The sequence below is a fragment of the Xylona heveae genome (genome assembly GCF_001619985.1).
Source record: "Xylona heveae TC161 unplaced genomic scaffold L228scaffold_8, whole genome shotgun sequence".
Lineage (NCBI taxonomy): Eukaryota > Fungi > Ascomycota > Xylonomycetes > Xylonales > Xylonaceae > Xylona > Xylona heveae.
The window spans coordinates 369,790-393,003 of NW_017264200.1; the positions used below are offsets into that span (position 1 = coordinate 369,790).

At 47.8% G+C, this 23,214-nt stretch overlaps 7 protein-coding genes across 7 annotated transcripts; 6 read left to right on the plus strand and 1 right to left on the minus strand.

The window, feature by feature from the left end:
• The first annotated feature begins 115 nt into the window (after nt 1–115).
• L228DRAFT_248874 (MFS general substrate transporter) lies at nt 116–2,200 on the plus strand. The gene has a single exon (XM_018332961.1). The coding sequence runs from the start codon at nt 447–449 to the stop codon at nt 2,130–2,132; it is 1,686 nt and encodes a 561-aa protein (XP_018186664.1). The 5' UTR covers nt 116–446; the 3' UTR covers nt 2,133–2,200.
• Nucleotides 2,201–2,639: 439 nt separating this feature from the next.
• Nucleotides 2,640–3,220, plus strand: L228DRAFT_166401 (hypothetical protein). Its single transcript, XM_018329432.1, has one exon. It carries the CDS (start codon nt 2,742–2,744, stop codon nt 3,174–3,176), a length of 435 nt encoding a protein of 144 aa, XP_018186665.1. The 5' UTR covers nt 2,640–2,741; the 3' UTR covers nt 3,177–3,220.
• A 1,431-nt stretch (nt 3,221–4,651) lies between these two features.
• Nucleotides 4,652–7,077, minus strand: L228DRAFT_231686 (putative metallopeptidase family M24). The gene is made up of 11 exons (XM_018330573.1): nt 6,826–7,077; nt 6,606–6,770; nt 6,514–6,546; nt 6,337–6,464; nt 5,887–6,279; nt 5,786–5,829; nt 5,700–5,733; nt 5,428–5,649; nt 5,260–5,378; nt 5,069–5,195; nt 4,652–4,881 (listed from the first exon to the last, which is right to left on the minus strand). The coding sequence occupies exons 1-11, from the start codon at nt 7,034–7,036 to the stop codon at nt 4,849–4,851; spliced, it is 1,509 nt and encodes a 502-aa protein (XP_018186666.1). The 5' UTR covers nt 7,037–7,077; the 3' UTR covers nt 4,652–4,848.
• Nucleotides 7,078–7,414: 337 nt separating this feature from the next.
• On the plus strand, nt 7,415–8,481 carry L228DRAFT_269512 (DHS-like NAD/FAD-binding domain-containing protein; the record flags this gene model as incomplete). The annotated part of the gene is made up of 2 exons (XM_018335283.1): nt 7,415–7,757; nt 7,817–8,481. 2 exons carry the CDS (start codon nt 7,415–7,417, stop codon nt 8,479–8,481), a joined length of 1,008 nt encoding a protein of 335 aa, XP_018186667.1.
• Nucleotides 8,482–9,694: 1,213 nt separating this feature from the next.
• Nucleotides 9,695–15,475, plus strand: L228DRAFT_222166 (hypothetical protein). Its single transcript, XM_018330293.1, has 9 exons — nt 9,695–11,003; nt 11,066–12,092; nt 12,162–12,442; nt 12,511–12,565; nt 12,622–13,220; nt 13,277–13,639; nt 13,693–14,197; nt 14,256–15,027; nt 15,135–15,475. The coding sequence occupies exons 1-9, from the start codon at nt 10,103–10,105 to the stop codon at nt 15,315–15,317; spliced, it is 4,686 nt and encodes a 1,561-aa protein (XP_018186668.1). The 5' UTR covers nt 9,695–10,102; the 3' UTR covers nt 15,318–15,475.
• Nucleotides 15,476–17,237: 1,762 nt separating this feature from the next.
• Nucleotides 17,238–20,057, plus strand: L228DRAFT_248878 (phosphoenolpyruvate carboxykinase [ATP]). Its single transcript, XM_018332962.1, has 7 exons — nt 17,238–17,512; nt 17,623–17,698; nt 17,769–17,969; nt 18,221–18,775; nt 18,838–18,989; nt 19,053–19,418; nt 19,485–20,057. The coding sequence occupies exons 1-7, from the start codon at nt 17,328–17,330 to the stop codon at nt 19,750–19,752; spliced, it is 1,803 nt and encodes a 600-aa protein (XP_018186669.1). The 5' UTR covers nt 17,238–17,327; the 3' UTR covers nt 19,753–20,057.
• A 418-nt stretch (nt 20,058–20,475) lies between these two features.
• Nucleotides 20,476–22,428, plus strand: L228DRAFT_248880 (hypothetical protein). Its single transcript, XM_018332963.1, has 7 exons — nt 20,476–20,673; nt 20,731–20,806; nt 20,864–20,873; nt 20,932–21,134; nt 21,189–21,284; nt 21,334–22,068; nt 22,132–22,428. Exons 1-7 carry the CDS (start codon nt 20,548–20,550, stop codon nt 22,245–22,247), a joined length of 1,362 nt encoding a protein of 453 aa, XP_018186670.1. The 5' UTR covers nt 20,476–20,547; the 3' UTR covers nt 22,248–22,428.
• Nucleotides 22,429–23,214: the final 786 nt, after the last annotated feature.

The following is a 23,214-nucleotide window of genomic DNA, read 5'->3' on the forward strand; positions in this document are numbered from 1 at the left end:
TCCTGATTAGACATTAAGAAATAGCCTAAATTCTTTCCGCCCTCACCCTAAATCTGCCTACCACACTATTTTTCTCTTGTCCTCCCTTCCCTTGCTTGGTAATCCAAGGGATGTTCGGTGTTATCGCACAATATAAGCTGTCAAATGCTCCGAAGTCGTCCGACTAAGATGGAGCTGTTATTCTATATCGCCTTTGAATTCTTTTTTTGACATATTGCCGCCGATTGCCCCCACTAGGTGGCTTCACCATCGGAGCTTAGGGTGTTGAACCCCCTGCAATAGACGTCCGATACCATTGACGGAGAACCCTAAACATAAAATTAAAAAAAAATACATATAAATCGCCCTTCTCCCTTTCCATTGGATACCATCCTATGTTCTCTCCTGATCGATCAGCCAGCCTGGCAGCAGCAAGAGACCTCGAACTCGAACCTCGTGCATTCAAAATGAGACTCGAAGAAGAAAGGGGAGAAGCTCCCAACCCGAGCCCGTCGGGACCACCGCCGGCGCCCAAACTAAGCCTCCTACATGAAATTGCTTTTGTGGCCATCATCTGCTCAGCTCAATTGATGACCCAAGCCGGCTTGGGTCAGATTATTGCCACACAATACATCGTCGGAAAGGACTTTGGCATCACCAACCCTGGCCTTCTCAGCTGGTTTTCCGCCTCGTACAGCTTGACCGTGGGCACATTTATTCTCATTGCCGGCCGACTGGGCGACATGTACGGCCATCGACTCATGTTTTGCTCGGGTTTCATATGGTTTGCTTTGTGGTCCCTGATTGCTGGCTTGAGCGTCTACTCGGGTCATGTGCTGTTCAATTTCTGTCGAGCCATGCAAGGCATTGGTCCGGCATTTATTTTACCAAACGGCTTGGCTCTTCTGGGCCGCTTCTATCCTCCGGGACCGAGAAAGGGAATGGTATTTGGCATGTTTGGAGCCACGGCGCCCAATGGTTTCATCGTTGGTGCCGTCTTTGGATCTCTCTTCTCGCAGCTGGCATGGTGGCCATGGACGTACTATTCCTTTGCCATTGCTTGCGTTGGCCTGTCTATTGGAGGCTACTTGATCATCCCCACGATGGAATCATCCGCCGCCGACAATGTTCACAGAAGAGCCGGCTTCGATTGGGCTGGCTCCATCACTGGAGTGACCGGTCTCGTGCTCGTCAATTTTGCCTGGAACCAAGGACCTGCCTACGGCTGGGACAAACCGTACGTCTACATTCTTCTCATCATCGGCCTCATAATACTCGGGCTATTCGTCTTCATTGAGCTGCGGGCCGCACAGCCCTTGGTCCCACTGCACAGCTTATCGGGCGAGACAGGCTACGTACTAGCATGCGTTGCAGCGGGGTGGAGCAGCTTTGGTATCTGGATCTACTACATGTTCCGGTTTATGCTTGTGACTCGGCATCTCACGCCGCTCAATGCAGCCGCGCAGATGACACCGGCGGGTATTTCTGGCCTGCTCGCGTCCATGACGACTGGGTTCTTGATCCACAAGGTACCTGTTGCGAGGCTGATGGTGGTTGCAATGATTGCATTTTGCGTCGGCCTGATTCTCATTTCGACTGCGCCGGTACACCAGACGTATTGGGCACAATGGTTTGTCGCGATCCTCGTCACGCCATGGGGAATGGATATTAGCTTTCCGGCATCAACAATCATGCTCAGCAACTTTGTCTCCCACGAGCATCAGGGGATTGCGGCTTCACTCGTCGCAACTGTGGTCAATTACTCCATCTCAATTGGTCTCGGTATTGCCGGCACAGTTGAGGTCCAAGTCGCCGGCGGCGATCCGCTCAAGGGATTCCGCTGCGCCACCTGGACTGGAATTGGTCTCGCCGGGATGGGAATCGTGATTTCCATCATCTTTGCCGTCCGCATGAGCATGAAGTCCAGCCACGAGGCCAAGATGCAGAAAATGCACGCCGAGCATGCCGCGAGGGCGGATGCCTTTTCTGCGCATTCGGAAATGACACATTCTCGGACAGGCTCGGTCCAGGAAAAGGACAATTTCGATGACGTTGAGCTTCAGCAACATCCTGCAACACGCCAGCCGCGGATGCCACCGGCGACGTATATTCGTTCAGGAGGCTCGGCCGGGTCCCATCCTTCTCGTATTTAGTTTCATGTGTTCTTTTGTTGTTATTTCCTATCTTTTTTTTATTTCTTCATTCTCTTTTTTTTTTTTTTTCACACCGTATGGTATTGAGCATTTTCTTATACGAGGTAATGTCCTGCCTGATACGACCTTATTCCCTACTTGTATTCCCTGTCCATTGGCTTTTAATCTTTTTATCATCAAGCTTGTTTGCATCGGTTCTTAGACTACGGAGCAATTTCTTATGCTAGGCATTTGGCAGCGGAGAATGGAATAAATGAAAGGAAATAGACTCTATTTGTCGTGGGCTGGATTTCGTTTTGCTATTTTATTTTAAATCTCCATTATCTCTATTTTCCATTTCCTATCATCTATTTCCGATTTTCTATTCTCCGTTTTTATTCACCATCTCCATTTTCCATCCTTTTCTTTTTTTCCTATCATTTTATCTTATTTTTTATTTCCTTTCTATTCCATTTACCCAAATATTGCTATTTCGGTTACCATGTACAATACCAATGCCATTCATCGATATTCTCATCTTATTATCTTGCTACTATCCACATTATCTACTTTACTCTCAGCATACAACCTCAACCGTGCACTCTTTACACTCTGTACGCTCTGTACATTATGGAGGAGTCGCAGTATCACTATACATTGTGTAACCCGTTCAAGCGCCCCTTTGGTTCCAGGATGGGTGGCAACGCCAAACTGCCAAGCTGCCAAGCAGCAGGACGCAGGACGCCAGCCGCAGGTAGACTTTCCCCGGGAGCGAGGAGGGGGCCGCCTGGGGCGAAGGGGTCGTGCGTATTCCTCGCTACTGCATACCAAATGCAAGGAACACGATCACGATGCCTTGACCCCCTTTTTTCGATTTTGATTTTACTTTATCTGTTTTTATTTTATCTTACTATTTTGGTTTGGTTTGGTTTGTTTTATTTTATTCAATTTTTTTTTTACCTTTCTTTTCATTTTTTGTTTTGTTTTGTTTTGTTGTTGTTTTTTACCTTTGTTTTTTGGGGGGTTTTTATTTTCTGTTTCTTTTTCTTATTATTTTTTTTTTAACTTTTAATTGTTTACTATATTGGGACATACACCTGCCTTATGACCCTGTAACCTTGCAGGCTTGCGACATTACCCCCTCCCTTTGATCTACTCGATAAAGATATAGTTTTTTCTGGATCTCGATCTGCTGCTACCCATACACGCTGCCCACACACACACATCGGTAGGATCGGTAGGCGGGTCAGACTGTAGGACTATACGGAGGTAGGGGATCAACATTCCTGTGGTTTGCCACGGTATCCACATCCAACCATCCTCTAACCCTCTCTATCCCTCCAACTCTCCAGCCCTTCAGCCTTCCAGCTCTCCGGTCGATTAAACGTTAACGTTAACGTTATTCAACATCTATCTATTGCTTATATGGCAGAAGAGTAGATGTGTGTTGTGGGCTGTGGGTTGGTTTTCGGTATTAGGACTATGCCCGTGCCGTGCCTATGCCAGTGCCATTCAAATGAATTATTGTACTCCCTCTACCTTATCTTATTTAGTATCGTGACTCATCCTCCCTCCAATATGCGCTAATTGTCCCAGTTCAAATCCTTCTATCTGTTGGATTAAACACCCTCTCCTATCATAGCCTCATAGGGATCCTTGTATTACTATGCAGTCCTATTGGTGTCACCATGTCATACAGAGTCCGTTATATCAATGACAATTTGACAAAATGACAAAATGACAAATTGACAAATTGACAATCAGACAATCAGACAATCTGCTTGTGAACAGTGAATTCGTGGTCATGGCTCATACGCGGTTCCTATCGTACGAGTATGCAGGCAGCGGGCAGCAGGTAGTCCTGACTCCCATGATCCATTGCTCTATTGTCTAGTGTCTATGTCCTCTACTACGTACACGGAGTATAGAGCCAATAATCCAAGAATCTCGGGTATCGGTTTATTTTATTTTATTTTATTTTATACCTTTGGCTTTCCCTCCCCAAACAAACAAACAAACCAACAAACCAACAAATAAGGCAGAACAAAACTCTAAAAAAGAAAGAAAGAGAGAAAAGGGAGAAAGAGAGAAAAGAAAAAGAAAACGTAAAAGAGAACAATCTTCGTTTACTACGTACAGTAACTCAGTTCCCTAGATAGGGGGCACATGATTTTACAGCGCGCCCCCTTGCATCTTGTATCTCGCATCTCGCAGTTTGCATCCTGCATTGAAGGGAAGAGTCCGGACACCGAAGAGATAAAGATGGACTGCCGGGTGTAAATCGCGGTAACAACAGTAACTTTGACTGCTGGGCACACGGCAGCTACGGAATTACAGAACTACTGAGCTATCGGTGTACAGAATTGTTTGGCTACGTTACTACGTTACTCAGCTGGTCGAATGAAACCGAGTTGCTACACGGTAAGGGTACTGCATATTTGCATATGCAGATGCGTTGCATATACGCTGCATGCGTGACAGTAGGACGTATAAGTAAGATCCAATCTACTGCATTTGGTAGGAATAGAGTGTGTAATATTGCGCGGATATGTATACTGCAGTATGCATCGCGTCTTATGGTACGAGAAACGTACGGAACCACTCTGCTTAGGCTGCATTGCGATGCTAAAACGCGTATCTTACACTGAGGCTCATGTGGAGTGGAATTTTGATTTATACATTCAGGTTCTTTCTTTTTACATTTCATGTACAGGGGCTGTTCTACTATATATGTAGACTAAGACTCGGAGAGAGCTTCAATGTCGACAACCTGTGCGATATAATTATCAGCTTTGTGGACGCAAAACGAATGAAAGAAAATCATGTAAGAAACAGAAAGAAAGAAAGAAAGAAAGAAAGAAAGAAGGAAGAAGGAAAGAAGGAAAGAAGGAAAGAAGGAAAGAAGGAAAGAAGGAAGAAGGAAGAAAGAAGAAAAGAAACATGACGATGGTACGCACCTCTTTGACAGCCTCAGTCGTCAGGACTAGCGGATTCTCCTCTTGCACGCAGACGCTGTCTTCGATTCGGATGCCGATACCGCGGAAATGCTTCGGCCAGCGCTCGTCATCGGGAACATAGATTCCACTGCCACACCGTTAAATATTTATTCAATTTACAATTAACCAGCTCGAAACAGGTCAAGACTTACGGCTCTATCGTAACGCATTGGCCTACTTGGAGGTTGCCTCTTCGTGGGTAACCCGGGGTGTCGTGCACGTCTAGGCCGACAAAGTGGCCAAGATGATGGGGAAACAGGGTTTCCAGGGCCTAGGGAGACGAATTAGCTATGAGAAGAGAAGCGACAAGATCTTCATACATTGCCACTCATGTCGAATCCAAGTTGTGAAAGAGCATCGCGAAGGCCATTCTCCGCAATGCGATGGATCTGATCCAGAGAGAAGCCAGCGCTTGCTCTGCAAAGAGATACGCAGCTACACTGGACTCGGAGAATGGCTTCGTAAAGCTCTTTTTGTGGGTCCGTAAACTTCCCATTGACCGGCCATGTTCGTGTGATATCTGTAATGTAGCCGCCATATTCCTGGAATTATCAGTATATTTGCTCCGCAAGAATGAACCAGGCAGACTTACGCCACCAGCATCGACAAGAACAAGTTGACCGTCTCTAGAACTTTGTTAGAATAACAAAGCAGAAAATATTGGAGTGCTAGTCTCACCTCAAGACATCATCATTGCGAACATAGTGAATGTTGAGAGCGTGCTGCAATCGTCAGTACATATCTTCGTACATTTGTTACAATAATGCAATTCAGCATACCTCTCCGCCAGCCACCACCGGCACATATGCTGAAGTGTCGCACCCTAAGGTCTTGAATTTGTACTCGAGAAAAGCAGTCAGATCCTTCTCCAGCGTAAATCTCCTGCCCATTGCCTTTGTAAAAGCTCTGCCAGAAGCACGTCCCGCTGTCCTCATGTTGGCAATCTCGGCCTCACTCTTGATCACTCGCAGGTCGTTGATGATGGGCCGAAGTTGTTTCACTTTGCTCTTTTCGAGGATCTTGGCAAAGCCCTCTGTTCTTGACGAGGGCCCCAGGAAGAGTCGCGAAAAGGACGAGAGAGCGCTTTTGCCAGTGACAATGTCTGTATACACTTCGCTAGCTTCTGCGACAATGGGAGGGAGGACGGAGTGTAGTTGATTTATATCCCCTGCCTGCCAATCATCAGTTTTGACTGTTTAAAATGCGAATGTTTCTCGTCTCGATCCTACCTCGTCGGCATTGAAGACATCCAGAGCAGCTTGAACTCCCGACCGAGCACCCTCCCATTGTTCAGCCCTCGGATCCTTGGGTCGCACGTATAGATGGAAAATGTGTTCCGGGCCAGGGCCAGTCTTCTCTGATGAATGTTAGAGAGCAATCCTTTTTGCATCTTTGCATTCGCTTACCAATAATTGCTAGAGCTTCTGGTTCGTTGAAGCCTGTATACTCTCTCTGTCAGCATCTCGCACGGAATGTTTTGCACCACCAACAATCATACCGGTGAGATAGAAAAAGTTGGAGTCTTGATGAAACTCGTAAAATACAGAGCCAGAACGGTACTTGATGTCGGAAGAAGCAATAATGGCTATGCCGTTATGCGGAAGTTTCGCAGCAAGTCTCGCTCGACGGGTTGCGTATTCGAGAGCGCTGATGCCAGGAGTTACTGTTTACAATCAATTAATACATATATTGTCTTCAATTATCTACTTATAACATGCCTTCCCCAGCCCTTAGAATGTGCGGGTGTGTTTCGTGAAGCGGCTGCCCGAATTGCAGCTCGGCGGCAGCCACAGATGCGTATCGCCGTCTAGAAATTCCGACCTTGGCCGTGTGTTGCCCGAAGCTGGTGCACAATGGCCTGCTGCTGCTGTGCAAAGGCCTTGTTCCACATCTAGCCAGCTGACTGGCACTACGCAGGCTCCGTCTCATCTTCAATTACAGAGAATTGGGTTGATGCCGTAGAGATCTTGTCCTCCTCTGCGAATGACAAGCCGCGGAATAAGACAAATCGGGCAGACCCGAGCATCCTTTGACGCAAAACGAAGGCTAAAACGCGGAAGCCTCCGCTGGACGTCATCCCCACACCCTGGAAACTCTTATCTTTGAGTGCCTCAGGCCAAAACAAATAATCAACAAAAGAAAGCTTCATGCTACCTTAGCTTGGAAGCTGATTACGCTTCACCGCCTTTCATGTCTCCTTAATCTTCACAATCGCCTTCGCGCAGACAAAGTAAGACGGATTTGCAAACGAGACTCGCTGAATATTTCAACTTGTATATGTCATTCTGGCTTCAACAGCTGGCAAGGATGGCGTCCACTGTCCGCAGCGCTTCGATTCCTCCTGCAGACTTGCAGTCTTTCCATGCCCATCTCAAGTCATCTAAACGAATTCTCGCTCTACTTGGCGCCGGTCTTTCAGCTTCTTCTGGCCTTCCTACTTTTCGAGGGGCCGGCGGGTTATGGCGAACCTATGATGCCGCGTCGTTGGCCACTCCCGAAGCATTCGATGCAGACCCAGGTCTAGTATGGCAGTTTTACAGCTACAGAAGGCACATGGCACTTAAGGCGATGCCAAACAAAGCACATTACGCGCTTGCGAAGCTTGCACAAGTCAATGACGAGTTTATGACGCTCAGTCAAAATGTTGACGGTAAGCTGCGCAGAAGTTTAATCTCAGAATTCGTAGCTTTGCTCACAACGAGTTTATAGGACTTTCACAGCGAGCGAATCATCCGCGCTCAAAACTACAGCTGCTGCATGGCTCTCTATTCGATGTCAAGTGTACAGACTTTTATTGCGATTTCGTCGAACATAACAACTTCCGCGACCCGATTGTACCTTCCCTGACCATCCCCACTCGTGCACCGGAACCTCTCCCTTCAGGCTCGGATAGAACTGGCAGCGAGGCTGCGCAATCGCTCGAGAACGCGATGGAGGCTACAAAGGAACTCCAGGAGGAGGAGCTGGATATAGCAGATGAGGATGTCGCTTTACCCGAGCTTCGCATTCGTGATCTTCCTCGGTGTCCAAAATGCCACACCGGACTACTACGACCCGGTGTTGTCTGGTTCGGCGAACAGCTTCCCAGAGAAGTGCTTGACACGGTGGATGACTGGATCAGCCAAGGGCCGATTGATCTCATACTGGTAATTGGTACCAGTGCCAAAGTCTATCCAGCTGCGGGTTATGTCGATATTGCCCGAGCCAAGGGCGCGAAAGTGGCTGTAGTCAATGTCGATCGAGCCGACGCACCAGGAGGCTATGGAAACTTGATGGATGACGATTGGTTTTTCCAAGGCGATGCAAGCATCATTGTACCCGAGATTCTCAAAGAGGTCATTGGAGAGCTCCCCGACGCCTCGAGCAATGCGTAATGACGAACGATTCATGGAGTTTTGTGGCGTTTAGCGTAGTAGACTTTCAGCGAGCGCCATATTCTGGATTCGTTTATTTTCTTCTTTCTACTTTGGTGAGAGTAAATTCTATTGATGTGTTGAGGCAGATGATAGAAATTTTGGACGGGTACCAGAGCCATACGGGTGACGATGATGATGAGGATGATGATGATGCATGAAATACATTTTATGTCTGAGAGAACATTGTGCTCTCTCACATTAGTCTAGGTTTTCTCTAATTCAAGAGAATATAGTCCCTAAGTTAATTTTATACAGAGTAATTCATGCATGGTGCCTTTGAAGAATTTATGTTTGCTTGATATTATGGATTCGCCGAGCTGCTACGTCTACATAACATGATACGAAGAGTAGTGTATGTCATGAATACCAACCATTTAACCACCTAGCAGGCAACAGGATGAAATGCGCGGGCCGGAAAGTCGGATAGGGCTGGATCCGGGATGGGATCGTTAACGCCTTTCGGTCGGCTTACCCCAGGTTTTCGCTAACGTTTCGAAGGCTTAAATCTCCACGTTGATAGTCGGAGTCATGGTGAGGCCTGAATGAGTTTAAGCTTTTCCGGCTACTTTATCCCCCGTGCTTCTGCCGCGGATTAAACTGACTGTACTGCACAGCATTACCAATGGTGCGATGGTCCATTTTGGACATTCCTTGGCTTAGCCTGGAGAAAGTTATAAGCTTCAATCGGGGTCGGGAGGGTAATAGTTCCGCCACGAGTCGGTTGATCGGTACCTTACAGTTCCGTTTGCGTTTCTTCAACCTTAGCGATTGGCCCTTGAAGAAAATCATGACGACTTTCATATGTTACGACGGGAAGCACTGCTTTGCGCACCTAGCTGAAGGCGGGGTCCATCCTATTCTCAGCACACCATGTGCGAGCACTTACACCCCCATCCATTGACAGCGTCTCTAGATGCTGCTTCCCTGTCTGTTTGTCTTTACAGGGGGCCTACAAGCTATGCTCGATGATGATGATGACGAGCGTCCGTATTGTTGATATCTGCGTAGGCTTAGATCAGCCAACCGCATCTGATGTTGGCTCGCAAACCACTGCTACTGGAGCATGCAACTTGAGTGCTTTTCAAGAGGATGTTTCGCTTGCAAATATGGCTTGCTTAGTAGTCTCTGGACACCCTGCTGGGTTCCCACCGTTGGTCCGCCTTGGGGCAAACAACTACTAGTGGTGAGCGAATCGACGTTCGGACGACGGATGGAATTTACTCCGTCATGAGAAAGCAAAAGCTAGAGCTCCTACACCATTACGGGATGCAGTTATCATATATGATTGGGCTATTCTCATTGCAGACAGCTATTGCCCGTGTTGTCTGACCTCGTCCCATTCAATGAGATTGCGTGTTGAATCCTGTTCCGAGCCTCTTTTCCCCTCCTGCGAAAGCATGATAGATTTGCCCTACCTACCTAACTTTGTCAACAGCGTGCCGTTTGTGATTCGAATGCGTACAAGGGAAGGTTGAGACGTAGATCCTCCTGCCTACGTGCCTGGTCGCGCACTTAACGAACGGTGGTCGCGTCTTCGAAGACGCCTTGCGTTCAGTTGAACAAACAAACCCTCTACAGCATGTCTAACGGTCCTTTGGCTACTCCGCATATCGAGGACACCCCTGGAGCATGGCCAGAAACGCCGGCTGACGAAACGCAACAACGCTCATATGGAGGCGCGTCTCAAAGGCCCAATGATCTTCCTTCGGCCCATCAGAGGACCAACAATTCAGGTGGCTTCCCTCCTTCTCGGATTGCAACGCAAAATGCACGGACAGATCCTCAGGAAGGATCATCAAAGCAACATGAAGATGCACCGGTGGCAGTTTCCGATGACACATCGGACGACGACGAGAATGAAGAAGGAAACAAAGAGTTCGCCCCGATCAAGTCAACCTCTTCTCGACCCCAACGGCCTCCATCTGGCCGCAAGCTCACTGAAGATGATCTCTTCCGTGCTCTATCGAGACGTAAGACTAATCAGAGCGGAAATGAAGGACCGGACGAGAAAGGAAACGATTCAATGCTTGAAGACATGGGAGAGGAGGAACTGGTCGAGGTCGAGCGGCTCATGTCTCGCATGTTTGGTCGAACCCGTCAGGCGCATTCGCAGGACGAGAAGACACGGCACGTCGGAGTCATCTTCCGCAACCTCACTGTGAAAGGAATGGGTATCGGCGCCGCCTTACAGGCTACCAACGGTCGCCTCTTGCTTGGCCCGTTTCGATTTTTGAAGAATGTCATCACAAAAGGTCCTAGAAAAGCCGCAGGAAAACCGCCTGTGCGGACATTACTAGATAACTTTACCGGCTGCATTCGACCTGGAGAAATGTTACTGGTTCTGGGGCGACCTGGGGCCGGATGTTCGACATTCCTGAAAGCCGTAGGCAATCAAAGATACGGCTATGAAAGCGTCGAAGGGAGCGTGACTTACGGTGGGACGGATGCTCATACCATGATGAAAAACTACCGTGGAGAAAGTACGCAGAATGAAACCCATCCAAACCCTACAACACTAATTTTGTGACTTTTTCGTTTCTAGTCTTATACAATCCGGAAGATGACCTACACTACGCAACACTTACTGTAAAGAACACCCTTACTTTTGCTTTGAAGACAAGAACTCCCGGAAAGGAGTCGAGGAACGAGGGTGAATCCCGCATGGATTATGTCCGCGAATTTTTGCGTGTCGTTGCCAAATTGTTCTGGATCGAACACACTTTGGATACCAAAGTGGGAAACGAATACATCCGTGGCGTGTCCGGGGGAGAGAAAAAACGTGTCAGCATTGCAGAGGCCATGATAACAAAAGCCAGCACTCAATGCTGGGACAATTCTACCCGTGGTTTGGACGCCAATACCGCCCTTGAATACGTCCAGAGCTTACGTTCCTTGACAAATATGGCCCATGTGTCAACCTCAGTAGCTTTGTACCAAGCCGGAGAAAGCCTCTTTAACCTTTTTGACAAGGTTATGCTCATCCATGAAGGAGAATTGTGCTACTTTGGGCGAACTGAAGATGCCAGAGCTTATTTTGAAAGCCTTGGGTTTGTCGCTCTGCCTCGATGGACAACGGCCGACTTTCTCACCTCTGTCACCGATGAACATGAACGTAATGTTAAGGAAGGATGGGAAGACCGCATTCCCCGATCGGCAGCTCAGTTTGCGGAAGCATACAGAAACAGCAGCGCATCCACAAAGACTATGACTGACATTGAATCCCTTGAAGTTGAAATGCAGCAGCAAGAGCAGGAACGGCGAGCGCTGGAGAGTAAAAAGACGCAACGGAACTATACACTTCCTTTCCACAGGCAGGTGATGGCCTGTACGCATCGTCAGTTTTTGGTCATGCTCGGAGATAGACAGGCGTTGATTGGGAAATGGGGAGGCATTATCTTCCAGGCTCTGATCGTCGGAAGTCTATTTTATAACATGCCAAAGACAAGTTCAGGCGTCTTTGAACGCGGCGGTGTGATGTTCTTTATGCTTCTTTTCAACGCTCTTCTGGCTCTCGCCGAGTTGACTGCTGCGTTCTCAAGCCGACCGATTTTAATGAAACATAAGAGCTTGTAAGTGGACGGTCGTGCTTTATTTATTTACTTTTTTATTACTTAGAATTTACTAACTTTTTCTTATAGCTCTTTCTATAGGCCCGCCGCCTACGCCATTGCACAAGTTGTCGTGGATGTCCCGCTCGTTGCGGTTCAAGTCTTTCTATTCGACATAATTGTCTATTTCATGTCTAATCTCCAACGGACGGCATCACAGTTCTTTATCAGTCTAATGCTTCTATTTATCTTGACCATGACCATGTATTCTTTCTTTCGGTCGATTGGCGCCTTGTGTTCATCTCTTGATGTGGCAACTAGAATCACAGGCGTTGCCATTCAAGCTCTGGTTGTGTATACAGGCTACCTTAGTATGATCTTCCCTTTCCCCGTTTAGACAACCCCAAACCGTCAACATACATACACTGACAATGAACAGTTCCCCCCAAGAGTATGCATCCATGGTTAAGCTGGCTTAGGTGGATTAACCCAGTGTAAGTAAAAGATCCTGCTACTTTCGTGCCGGGAGACAGAAGTTGATGATTGCCAGCCAATATGGTTTTGAAGCATTGATGTCCAACGAATTCTACAATTTGCAGATTCAATGCGTTCCGCCGTACCTTGTGCCCAGTGGACCTGGTGCTCAGCCTGGGCATCAGTCTTGCCTAATTCAAGGTAGCAGGCCAGGCCAAGCGACAGTCAGTGGCGCTGACTATATACACACTGCCTTTGGCTATACTCGATCTCATTTGTGGAGAAACGTCGGATTTATCTGTGCTTTTTTTACCTTCTTCGTCTGCTTAACCGCTTTTGGGATGGAATTGCAAAAGCCTAACAAAGGAGGCGGGACGGTGACTGTCTTTATGCGTGGACAGACACCTAAATCAGTTGATCGGGCGCTCGAGGCGGTTGGCACACGTGGCGACGAAGAAACTGGAAAAGGCGGTGGCGCTACACCTTTGAGCAGCGAATCAAGTGACTCAGATGTTAACAAAGGACACACTAAAGGAGTCGCTCGGAACGAAACTGTTTTCACGTGGCAGGATGTGAATTATACGATTCCCTATAAAGGAGGTCACAGAACCTTGTTGCAAGGTGTCAATGGATATGTTCGACCTGGGAGGCTAACTGCCTTGGTTGGTGCATCAGGTAAGCCACTGCCCTACGTGAGAAGTTGTTTCATGTTAACAGGTCGCCTTTTTTAGGGGCGGGAAAAACAACGTTACTCAACGTTTTGGCGCAGAGAATCAGTTTTGGTGTTGTGAGAGGCAACTTTCTGGTCGATGGACGGCCGCTCCCCAAGTCTTTTCAACGAGCAACAGGTTTCGCAGAACAAATGGACGTTCACGAGCCCACTTCGACTGTGCGTGAAGCACTGCAATTTTCTGCCAAGCTGCGACAGCCAAAGGAGGTACCCCTCGCTGAAAAGTACGAGTATTGCGAACGAGTTATCGATTTGCTAGAGATGAGAGACATTGCAGGCGCAACGATCGGAGTGCCTGGAGCCGGATTGAACTTGGAACAAAGGAAACGAGTAACCATTGGCGTTGAACTCGCTAGCAAGCCAGGTCAGTAGTCCTTCAGAATCTATGTACTTGCAATGCTTCTGACCGTGACCCAGAGCTTTTGATGTTTTTAGACGAGCCAACCTCAGGTCTGGACTCTGGCGCTGCTTTCAATATCATTCGGTTCCTTCGCAAGCTCGCCAACGCCGGCCAAGCCATCCTTTGCACGATCCATCAACCGTCGTCAGTGCTTTTCGAACATTTTGATGAACTTTTGCTTCTAAAAAGTGGCGGGAGAGTTGTATATCATGGATCCCTTGGGAAAGATTCCAAGGATCTGATAAGCTATTTCGAGCGCAATGGGGCTAAGCACTGCAAACCTGATGCAAACCCCGCCGAGTATATGCTCGAGGTAATTGGCGGAGGTGATCCTAACTACAAAGGCAAAGATTGGGGCGATGTCTGGGAACAGTCCCCAGAAAGCCACCAGCGGCTCCGGGAGATAGAAGCTATGATTGACGAGCGCCGGGAGGCAACTGTCTCTAGTCATACTAGGGATGAGCGAGAGTTTGCTATGCCCTTGGCTACTCAAATCCCCACAGTTGTGAAGCGCACTTTTGTGTAAGTTGTTTACCCGTGATACCCTCCATGCTATTGTACTAATATGCCGCTCTCCTAGCGCTTATTGGCGATCTCCTGAATATATTGTTGGAAAATTCATGCTTCATATTTTTACCGGACTTTTCAACACATTCACCTTCTGGAAACTTGGCCGTTCACAAATTGACATGCAGTCGAGGCTTTTCTCCATCTTCATGACTCTTACAATTTCGCCTCCTTTGATTCAACAACTGCAACCAAAGTTTATTCGGTTCCGAAAACTTTACACCTCCCGTGAAGCAAACTCCAAAATTTATTCCTGGATAGCATTTACAATCGCCGCGATACTTGTTGAACTACCTTATGCGATCGTGGCAGGATCTATCTATTTCAATTGTTGGTACTGGGGAGTGGGGTTTCCCCGGAATAGCTTCAATGCTGGATATACCTGGATGCTACTAATGCTGTTTGAGGTGTACTATGTTGGCTTTGGACAGGCTATTGCATCATTTGCCCCGAACGAACTGCTGGCTTCGCTGCTCGTTCCAGTCTTCTTTCTTTTCGTCGTTTCCTTCTGTGGTGTCGTAGTACCCTACGCAGGACTACCCTATTTTTGGCGCAGCTGGATGTATTGGCTTACACCCTTCCACTATCTGCTCGAAGGGTTTGTCGCAGTTGCTACGCACGGCATCCCTATAAACTGCTCCCAAAGCGAGTACGCTCGGTTTACTCCTCCGGCGGGACAGACTTGCGAGCAATACACTCGAGGCTTTGTGCGCGCGGTTGGCGGATACGTTCGAGAGGTGGATGGCATGTGCATGTTTTGTCAATATGCCAATGGTGACCAATTCGTAAGTTCACCCCTGGCACGGCACACCAGCCGTCATCGCTTGACCGAACTTTCATTTTGGCGGCCGCTTCAAGAAGTGCTTCTTACTGACATTTACCACAATTTTAGGCTGCTGGGTTCAATGCTTTCTATTCTCATAAATGGCGCGATTACGGCATCTTCTTCGCCTTTTGTATCTTTAATTTTATGGTTGTCTTTTTCTGCTCATGGCTGATGCTCAAAGGCGGCCATCGGCTCAAGTCGCGGATCCGTTCAGCCAGCAACAAGGAAAAAGTGGAGGCTGAGAAATGATTTTTTCCGCTTCAAACATTGTTGGATATTCATTTTATCCCTTCGTATTTGATATCAAGCGAAATGTATTCTTTTGACAACCTATGATTACTCAGGAAAGGTTGTTTGTGCTCTTGGACTTACTCTCTCATCTCCTCTATAGTTTTACTAATAATGGGTTATTATGTATGATACCACTCTTATCAATGATTATTGTGCAACATTTTTGTCACTATTGTGGCGTTTGCCAAGAGCGATTACGAATAGGCGCGGTACTATGTGTGGTGATGATAGGACAACTTTGACACAAATGCTGCTGTACTGCATAAATGGGGTTTAATGATAATAAACCCCCCAAAGCGATGGGTTAATCCTTGGCATAAACACGTTGTCATCGTTAGACATGGCTGGACCTCCAGACGGAACATACATCGACGCCATGAGCCAGCTTGGAGCAGATAATTGGCCTCCTTCCGATTGGTCGTGGAGCTATGACCACAGCCGCTATGGGCTCTCTGAAGAGGAGACAATGCTCTGCATCAGCAAATACGTAGGTAGATACGAGTAGTCAGAGACGTTGTTGGTTGCGGGGAAGGCTGGAGATAATGCTTGCGTCGTCGGAATTTGTCCGGTTATTACCGGGTGTCGATCATCCATCCCAATCCCCCCTTTGGTCCATTTTCGGTAACGCAGCACGCGGGACTTTGAACAATCTGGGGAAACGGAGACATCCCTCACTAAATTAACCGAAATATCTCTTAGGAACGGTTGGATTCTATATCGGCTTCGGTTTATTGAAGGACGAGAAAAAGTTCTAAGCTTTAATTTAATTGACTGTCTCTGATTAGATAGATCTCTTGTCACGTAGTTTTATCGACGAAAACTCAAAACGATGTAACTGACACGGCGATCTAATTTTTTGAGGCGTAACCGTAGATAGGGGCAAGACCATGGTTGTGTCTTAATCCTATAGTCCTCTAGAAGATAATATGTGACATTATATACCAATCCTATAGTCATCTAGAAGATAATATGTGACACAAATTAAATGGCAGCTTGCACAGCAGCTGCAGAGCTGCCTGGACGTTCTTGGCTCCAAACTACCTATGCGGCATTGGGGGGGGCAAGGTTGTCTCGTTCACATGCCTTTTATTGTTTTACCGAGAAATGCTGGCCATCTTGTTTTAGGGAGCAACGGAGGCTTGATAGGGTTGCCGAGGAGCAAGGAAATTCTTCACGATGTATGCGGCGACATGCACAGGCATAAGGCATATGTTACTTGGCATGAACTATAACCTCACCAAGTCTTATTACTGGCTAATTGGTCTATCTTTATTACCTTCTTCTGCTTCAGACCTTGTTAAGTTCTCATCTGCTTGGGTAAAATGTGTTTGCTCTCAGAATAGTATCAGAGGCGATGAAGTCAGCTGGTAGGGAAATAACTTAAATTTTTGGAGGTAGGAGTAAGTTAGCAGTAGTGCATCCGTGAAAGAAGGGAAAATAACACCTGAGGCAACGATGCAGACCTTGGCCGCTTGTTGATTGCATGCTTGGGATGTGCTCTAGCATACCCAGTCCCTTCTATTGGACACACTTCTGCCACTGTCATTTTAGCTCTCTGTTTACGTCGTTTCCGGATTTTCTGCAGGGTAGAACATGCTTCCTCATATTCCCGCTCTCACTCTTTCAGTAACACCCGCTCGGACCTGAGGAAAGTCCCCAATACGGGCAGACTATTGTCTCGTATGAAACAAATTATTTCATCATTCCTTTGCACCAAGACAAAGATAGCTGATTCGTCACACCTTTGAGTTTGAAGGCTGTGGGAGGGGAAATATCCGATTTGATCGCATGTTCCGACTCTTTTTCGCGCGACCTGGCCGGGTTGGGCGTCGGAGACCAGGGCATTCGGGTCATCTAGGAGTTCCCGTCTCGGAAGCCCGCCAACCTGCCCCACTTCTCCACGATCGTCGCCGTAGTGCATCCTGGGGTAGAAGCTCCAGCTCCATCAACTCACGCTCATCGTCAACCATGGCGTCCGCTATAAAGCAACCCGATCAGCCCGGCGGCAAACCCACCCAGGCAAGCGCTCTCGCAGAGGATTATGCTCGTCAGATGCTCTGGAAACAACAACATACAAATTTTCACTCGACTTCTTTAAAAACAATGGTGTCAACAAGCGTTAATCGAACTTCTCTGCACCCTGGTGGAGTTGTGTATGTATTTATCCGTGCTTCTGAAGGCTTGGCGCTTTTGCGACTTGCTTGTTGCCACTGTTTGCTGCTATTGCGACAACTAACTTGGAGCTTTTTATTCGCAAATACAGTCCTTCCAGGGAACACACTGAGATTGAGGAAGAGCTTCATGAGAAGGCTCACATTGACTATGACCGTGTCGCGATTGTATGTACTACACTTGTTCTTCGTTGGCTTGTCCCCGCAAACGCCAGCAGATTTCTAACTTTTGAAATAGGTTGCAAATCCTTCAGTAGCTGCACTCTACGAGGATGCTCTTGTCTACGAAACTGGGACAGCCATCACTTCAACTGGAGCCCTGACAGCATATTCGGGCTCAAAAACAGGGCGGTCCCCTTCGGACAAACGGATTGTCCAAGAGCCCAACTCTGAGAAGGATGTGTGGTGGGGTCCTGTCAATAAACCCATGTCGCCCGATGTGAGTTTTATGTCCCTTTCCTTGGCTTGATCTTTTTGAAGTCTTCATGTCAATTTTTCCCTGGTCGCTCTATTATGCAAAGAGCGTCCCATTCCGTCATCGTTCATGGATCCCCGGGCTGGGTCCCTTGTCATGTTATTTTGGTCACTTCGCTTCCCCGCATTCTCGGCTGTGATCCCCCCACATTTTCGGCAAATGCCCCTCCATCACGTGCTGTGGCTGACGCTTGGCTGCATTGGGGCTTGCTCTAGGTCTGGCGAATCAACAGAGAGCGTGCCGTCGACTATCTCAACACGAGAAATCGCATCTATGTGATTGATGGATTTGCTGGTTGGGACGAACGATACAGGATCAATGTCCGTGTCGTTTGCGCCCGCGCTTACCATGCTCTCTTCATGCGGAATATGCTCATTCGCCCTACAAGGGCGGAATTGGAGCACTTCCGACCTGACTATGTCATTTACAATGCTGGGTCGTTCCCTGCAAATAGATTCACCACCGGTATGACCTCTGCGACGTCGGTTGCGATCAACTTCGCAGAGAAGGAAATGATTATTCTCGGCACCGAGTACGCCGGTGAGATGAAGAAGGGTATCTTTACTGTCCTCTTCTATGAAATGCCGGTCAAGCACAACGTGCTTACTCTTCACTCTTCCGCCAATGAGGGTAAAAATGGAGATGTCACAGTCTTCTTTGGACTTTCGGGTACTGGTAAAACAACGCTTTCTGCGGATCCGAAGCGCGCCCTCATTGGTGATGACGAGCACTGCTGGAGCGACCGCGGCGTTTTCAACATTGAAGGCGGCGTATGTTTTTTTCTTGCGATCATCCCCCCCGTCTCTGAATCTCTAACTAACATTTCTACTAGTGTTATGCTAAATGCATTGGCCTGTCTGCGGAGAAAGAGCCTGACATCTTCAATGCCATCAAATTTGGCTCCGTTCTGGAAAATGTTGTCTTCAATCCCGAAACCCGTGATGTGGATTATGACGATTCCAGTTTGACTGAGAACACACGATGGTATGTTTGAAATGCAAATGCAACGGATATGGAACAAGATTGGCTGAGCTTATTTGTCTGCAGTGCCTATCCCATCGAGTACATTGAGAATGCAAAGATTCCGTGTCTCACTTCTCATCACCCTACCAACATCATTCTCCTGACTTGTGACGCACGAGGTGTCCTCCCGCCAATTTCAAAGCTCACTTCTGAACAAATCATGTTCCACTTCATCTCCGGATACACCTCGAAGATGGCTGGAACCGAGCAGGGCGTGACCGAGCCTCAAGCGACTTTCTCATCTTGCTTCGCGCAGCCGTTCTTGGCACTGCACCCGATGCGCTATGCGAAGATGCTTGCAGATAAGATTGCTCATCACAAGGCAAATGCCTGGCTTTTGAACACTGGTTGGGTTGGTGCTGGCGCCACCACTGGTGGAAAGCGTTGCCCGTAAGTTTTCTTTTGAGCACGAGCTTCCTCGGTAGTTCAATGTACGCATTCTAATACCTCGTTAAGACTCAAGTATACCCGTGCCATTCTCGATTCCATTCACTCTGGTGAACTAGCCAAGGCCGAATATGAGACTTACGAGACCTTCAACCTTCGAGTACCAACGACCTGTTCTGGCGTGCCCTCGGAATTGCTCAACCCCAAGAAGTCCTGGGCCGGCCAGGCCGACTTCAAAGATGAAGTTACTAAACTCGGCAAACTCTTTGTGGAGAACTTTAAGAAATACGAGGATGAAGCGACGCCTGAAGTTATCAAGGCAGGACCTGATGTATAATCTCATGGATAATACATTCAGTCAATGGATCGGAGCTCTATTGGGCATTTGGTATTTGCTTTTTCGTTCAGGGGATATTTACTGTGTTGATCTCACTGTTAGGCTTTCACTTACTTACCTATTGATGAAGCTTCAAAGACAATTTGAAGTAGGATTTGCTTGAATGTGTACTTTACTGCCCGGCGGGGTTTGAGTTTTACCATTCATTGTCAGTATATTTGTGCGATATTTGAAACCATTGAGATGTATTTTACCAAGACTGAAATATCGGAAATAAATACATTGAACTAATTTTCTGCATCGTGATCTGTCTTTAAAAAATCATGTTTTGTGACTGTTGGCAATAAAAATGTGAAAGGAAATAAAAAGTTTTTGAGATCGGATTTAATCTTTGAAGCTGTACGGTCAAAGTGCAAACTCCGCTTCACAGCACACGAAACACCAAAGGAGTGCGTATTATGAAAACGATTGACAGTACCGAGGATGGTGCTAAGATCGTTCTGCATTCATCTTTTCGTTATAGAGCTGTTGGTATCTTTGGGCACCGGACAAAACTGGTTGTGAGCGGGCATACAGCCTACCCCAGCACATTCGGGTCCATTCGCTAACGGGACCACCCGCCCATGGGGCCTTTCGTGCTAACCAAATTGGTGGAGCTCTTGATGAGGCGTCCGCCTTTATGACTGTCAGAGGAGCTTCATTATCGATAACCGACCAGGTCATGCAAGCTATATTGTGTATCTTTTAGCCCGTCCACAACTTAATATTGCATCTGGCATCAGTTGAAGACATCTGATGGCTGCAATTCCCGATCACATATTGACGCAGCCTGGAGAGCGCCGGCCTTCTCCACCGAACGTTCACTTTACCGTATTCATCCGGCTGCCATTCCCGCGAGGGGATTTCGTTGATCCTCCCCCGGTATAGACCGCTTTCTGCACAGCTGCTGAAGCCAGAACCATAACTAAATGCTCATAGGTTGATTGGGATGCGTCCAAAGACCGATCTTTGTGGAAAGTGCTTTCTCAAGCATCAAGGAGTGCAGACATAAATTGTAAGCTGTCAAACTTTTAGCATCCAAGGCGATAGATCATCGACTAATGCTTACCAGGGCACGATCTGTATGATTTCCCCAAATTAGGTGGCAGAGGAAAAGTACTAACTTGAAAATCTACTTAGTGCGGACCAATTTGAGGTTACGCTTCCTTTCCTTCTCCAACAGGCAGCATGGCTGTACGAACGGCAACTTTCTCAAGTACGAGCACAGATGCGCAAAGTAGGAAATCCACTTTTGGCCGGAGGCTCTGCTACCTCCACACCTACTAGCCTAGGTGGACCACAAAGTAACTCTACAATGAAGAGGGGACCAAGTGGCAGCACAGGTAGGAGCGTTCTGACGGTATGCCTTTGAGACACCTTTATTCACGATGAAATAGCGCCTCGAATCCCTTCGTCTCTTTCCATGCGGTCTAGGGATAGCCCTGTACCAAGGCCTGATACTATTGGCCTCAATGCGCAGGCAAAAATATCAGGTAACTCTTGTAAATTACTACAGTAAATGCCTCTTCTGACACGGATAAGGAACGTCCTTGTCGCGCACTTCTTCGTCGAACACAGCGACCCAAAGTCGGCAATACCTCCCACTCCATCTTGGTCAGACAACATCTCGGTCTATTAGAAGTTCATTCCCACAGCCTCTCAAAAGTCAACCAGCCGCTAAGGCGTTACCTAAGGCTACGGATGCCGGTCGAGCCGCGGATAGCACTGGAGTAGAATCACCTAAGCTTCCTAGCAATGATGACGACTCGCCTGAGGAAGATTCATCGTCATCATCCTCTGACTCTGATTCTGGCGTGCAGAACTACAGAAGTCAGATTTTCCGTCGACCGCCGCGCTTCGCAGCGGGCAAAGCAAGCGCAGGTAGATACGACGAAGGTGATGATGAGGATGAAGAGGAAGACGATGGCAGTCCTGCGTTTCTTCCCTTCTCAAACCCTTCCACTGTCCCTACTCATGATTCGAATGCTACCTTACGTACCGGCGCCCAACAGCAGCAAGCGCCGCCACGGCGTACGTTTCCTGGCAACATCTCTAGGCAGCGTTTGACGACTGAGCATTCGTCAGCCAGCTCCACAAGCTCAAATGCTGCAGCAGCCGCTCAAAATGAGGCCGCGCCTATACAACAACGAGGTCCCGGCCCGTTAAGTCCTCGTCGGCCCGGCGAGCTTGCGGCGCTCAGTCCTCGGCGACGCGCCACCGTCCGAGAAGGCAGCGATGGCACGCCGAGCATGGGAAGCAGTTTCAGTGATCTCGATGGTACGTGGCACGAATTCTCGCGTCTCAATTGCAAGATTTCTAATTAATTATTTTCAATTTTAGATGCCAGTGTGACACAGTCCGCTCTTGAGGAAGCGCTGCTGAGCAACATGCAGCATGGAGGCGTAGCCAGCCGCATGAGCTCCATCAGTCAAGCCCTGCGAAGTCGTTATCTGTAATAGTATAGACTATTTTTTTGTCTGTCTGGATGCTTGCCTTCTCATTTCCATTCTCAGGGAACTATTCGTTCATTCTTTTTTTGCTGTGAGAAGATCCTGGGCTTGCTGAACAAGAATGTTCAATTTTTTCTCGAATTTTATATCTAGACCATTGGCTATATTATATAATATTAGTCTCGCTGTGACTGCCTTTTACTAAATCATGTTTAATTGTCCCTTTTTTGTCTGCTTTACTCCGTACCGTACGTGACTGGCTAGGTACGCAGCGTGACGAACGTCGGTATTGCCATGTTGTCGCTGCAGTAAAGTACGGTACAGAGGCAAGGTGCAGCGCAGGGATTGAAGCCCGAAGCTCTTACCCGAGCGAAGTCCTCGAGTCTACCGCCAGGGGCCGCCGACTTCGAGTCTCGCGCTTAACGGTACTCCGTAGCATTAAGCAAGCTTAGATTGTGCTTTATCGGCGTAATCGGCGCATACTACGGTACACCTTTTGACCCCACCGTCCTAACCTATCTTCCTAGAGCTCGCGACGCGCAACGGCCAACGAAGCTGAGACTACCAGATCGCCGCTGAAAGAAAACGTGTTTCCGAATTAAAAGACATCAGCGTACTGGCCGTAGGTATTCTTTGTAAGAGTATTATACTGTCCTTTGTACCGTACGCGCAAATTCAATTGAGCTCTTTTTTTCCCCCGGTACGGCTGTTGAAAGCGACAACGACCGACAACGACCGACAACCCCACTGCTGCGCGCAAAGCAACCTCTTGCTTGACGATATTTCATCTACGCGCTGCCAGAACCTAAGTATCTTTTCTCGCAATTCGCGTCCAGTATACCCACTACGAAGCTACGAGGCTACGTCTACTACGTCTTGCAACAAAACGAAAACGAGAACATAGAGGCGCAAAAAGGATCAGGCGGGATGGAACCTTGACGGTAGAAAACGCATACGCGTCTTGGTTCGATTG

Bases quoted from the DNA above. Each gene is read 5' to 3' on its own strand.
- L228DRAFT_222166 (XM_018330293.1), top strand. From the start codon at position 10,103: ATGTCTAACGGTCCTTTGGCTACTCCGCATATCGAGGACACCCCTGGA. The intron at 13,640-13,692 runs GTCAGTAGTCCT...ACCGTGACCCAG, and splicing joins TGAACTCGCTAGCAAGCCAG to AGCTTTTGATGTTTTTAGAC. The intron at 15,028-15,134 runs GTAAGTTCACCC...CCACAATTTTAG, and splicing joins ATGCCAATGGTGACCAATTC to GCTGCTGGGTTCAATGCTTT.
- L228DRAFT_166401 (XM_018329432.1), top strand. From the start codon at position 2,742: ATGGAGGAGTCGCAGTATCACTATACATTGTGTAACCCGTTCAAGCGC.
- L228DRAFT_248874 (XM_018332961.1), top strand. From the start codon at position 447: ATGAGACTCGAAGAAGAAAGGGGAGAAGCTCCCAACCCGAGCCCGTCG.
- L228DRAFT_248878 (XM_018332962.1), top strand. From the start codon at position 17,328: ATGGCGTCCGCTATAAAGCAACCCGATCAGCCCGGCGGCAAACCCACC. The intron at 17,513-17,622 runs GTATGTATTTAT...TCGCAAATACAG, and splicing joins CTGCACCCTGGTGGAGTTGT to TCCTTCCAGGGAACACACTG. The intron at 17,970-18,220 runs GTGAGTTTTATG...GGCTTGCTCTAG, and splicing joins ATAAACCCATGTCGCCCGAT to GTCTGGCGAATCAACAGAGA.
- L228DRAFT_231686 (XM_018330573.1), bottom strand. From the start codon at position 7,036: ATGAGACGGAGCCTGCGTAGTGCCAGTCAGCTGGCTAGATGTGGAACA. The intron at 6,465-6,513 runs GTAAGCGAATGC...AACATTCATCAG, and splicing joins AGAAGCTCTAGCAATTATTG to AGAAGACTGGCCCTGGCCCG. The intron at 5,196-5,259 runs GTAAGTCTTGAC...ACGGTGTGGCAG, and splicing joins CAATGCGTTACGATAGAGCC to TGGAATCTATGTTCCCGATG.
- L228DRAFT_248880 (XM_018332963.1), top strand. From the start codon at position 20,548: ATGGCTGCAATTCCCGATCACATATTGACGCAGCCTGGAGAGCGCCGG. The intron at 21,135-21,188 runs GTAGGAGCGTTC...ACGATGAAATAG, and splicing joins GGGACCAAGTGGCAGCACAG to CGCCTCGAATCCCTTCGTCT. The intron at 21,285-21,333 runs GTAACTCTTGTA...GACACGGATAAG, and splicing joins TGCGCAGGCAAAAATATCAG to GAACGTCCTTGTCGCGCACT.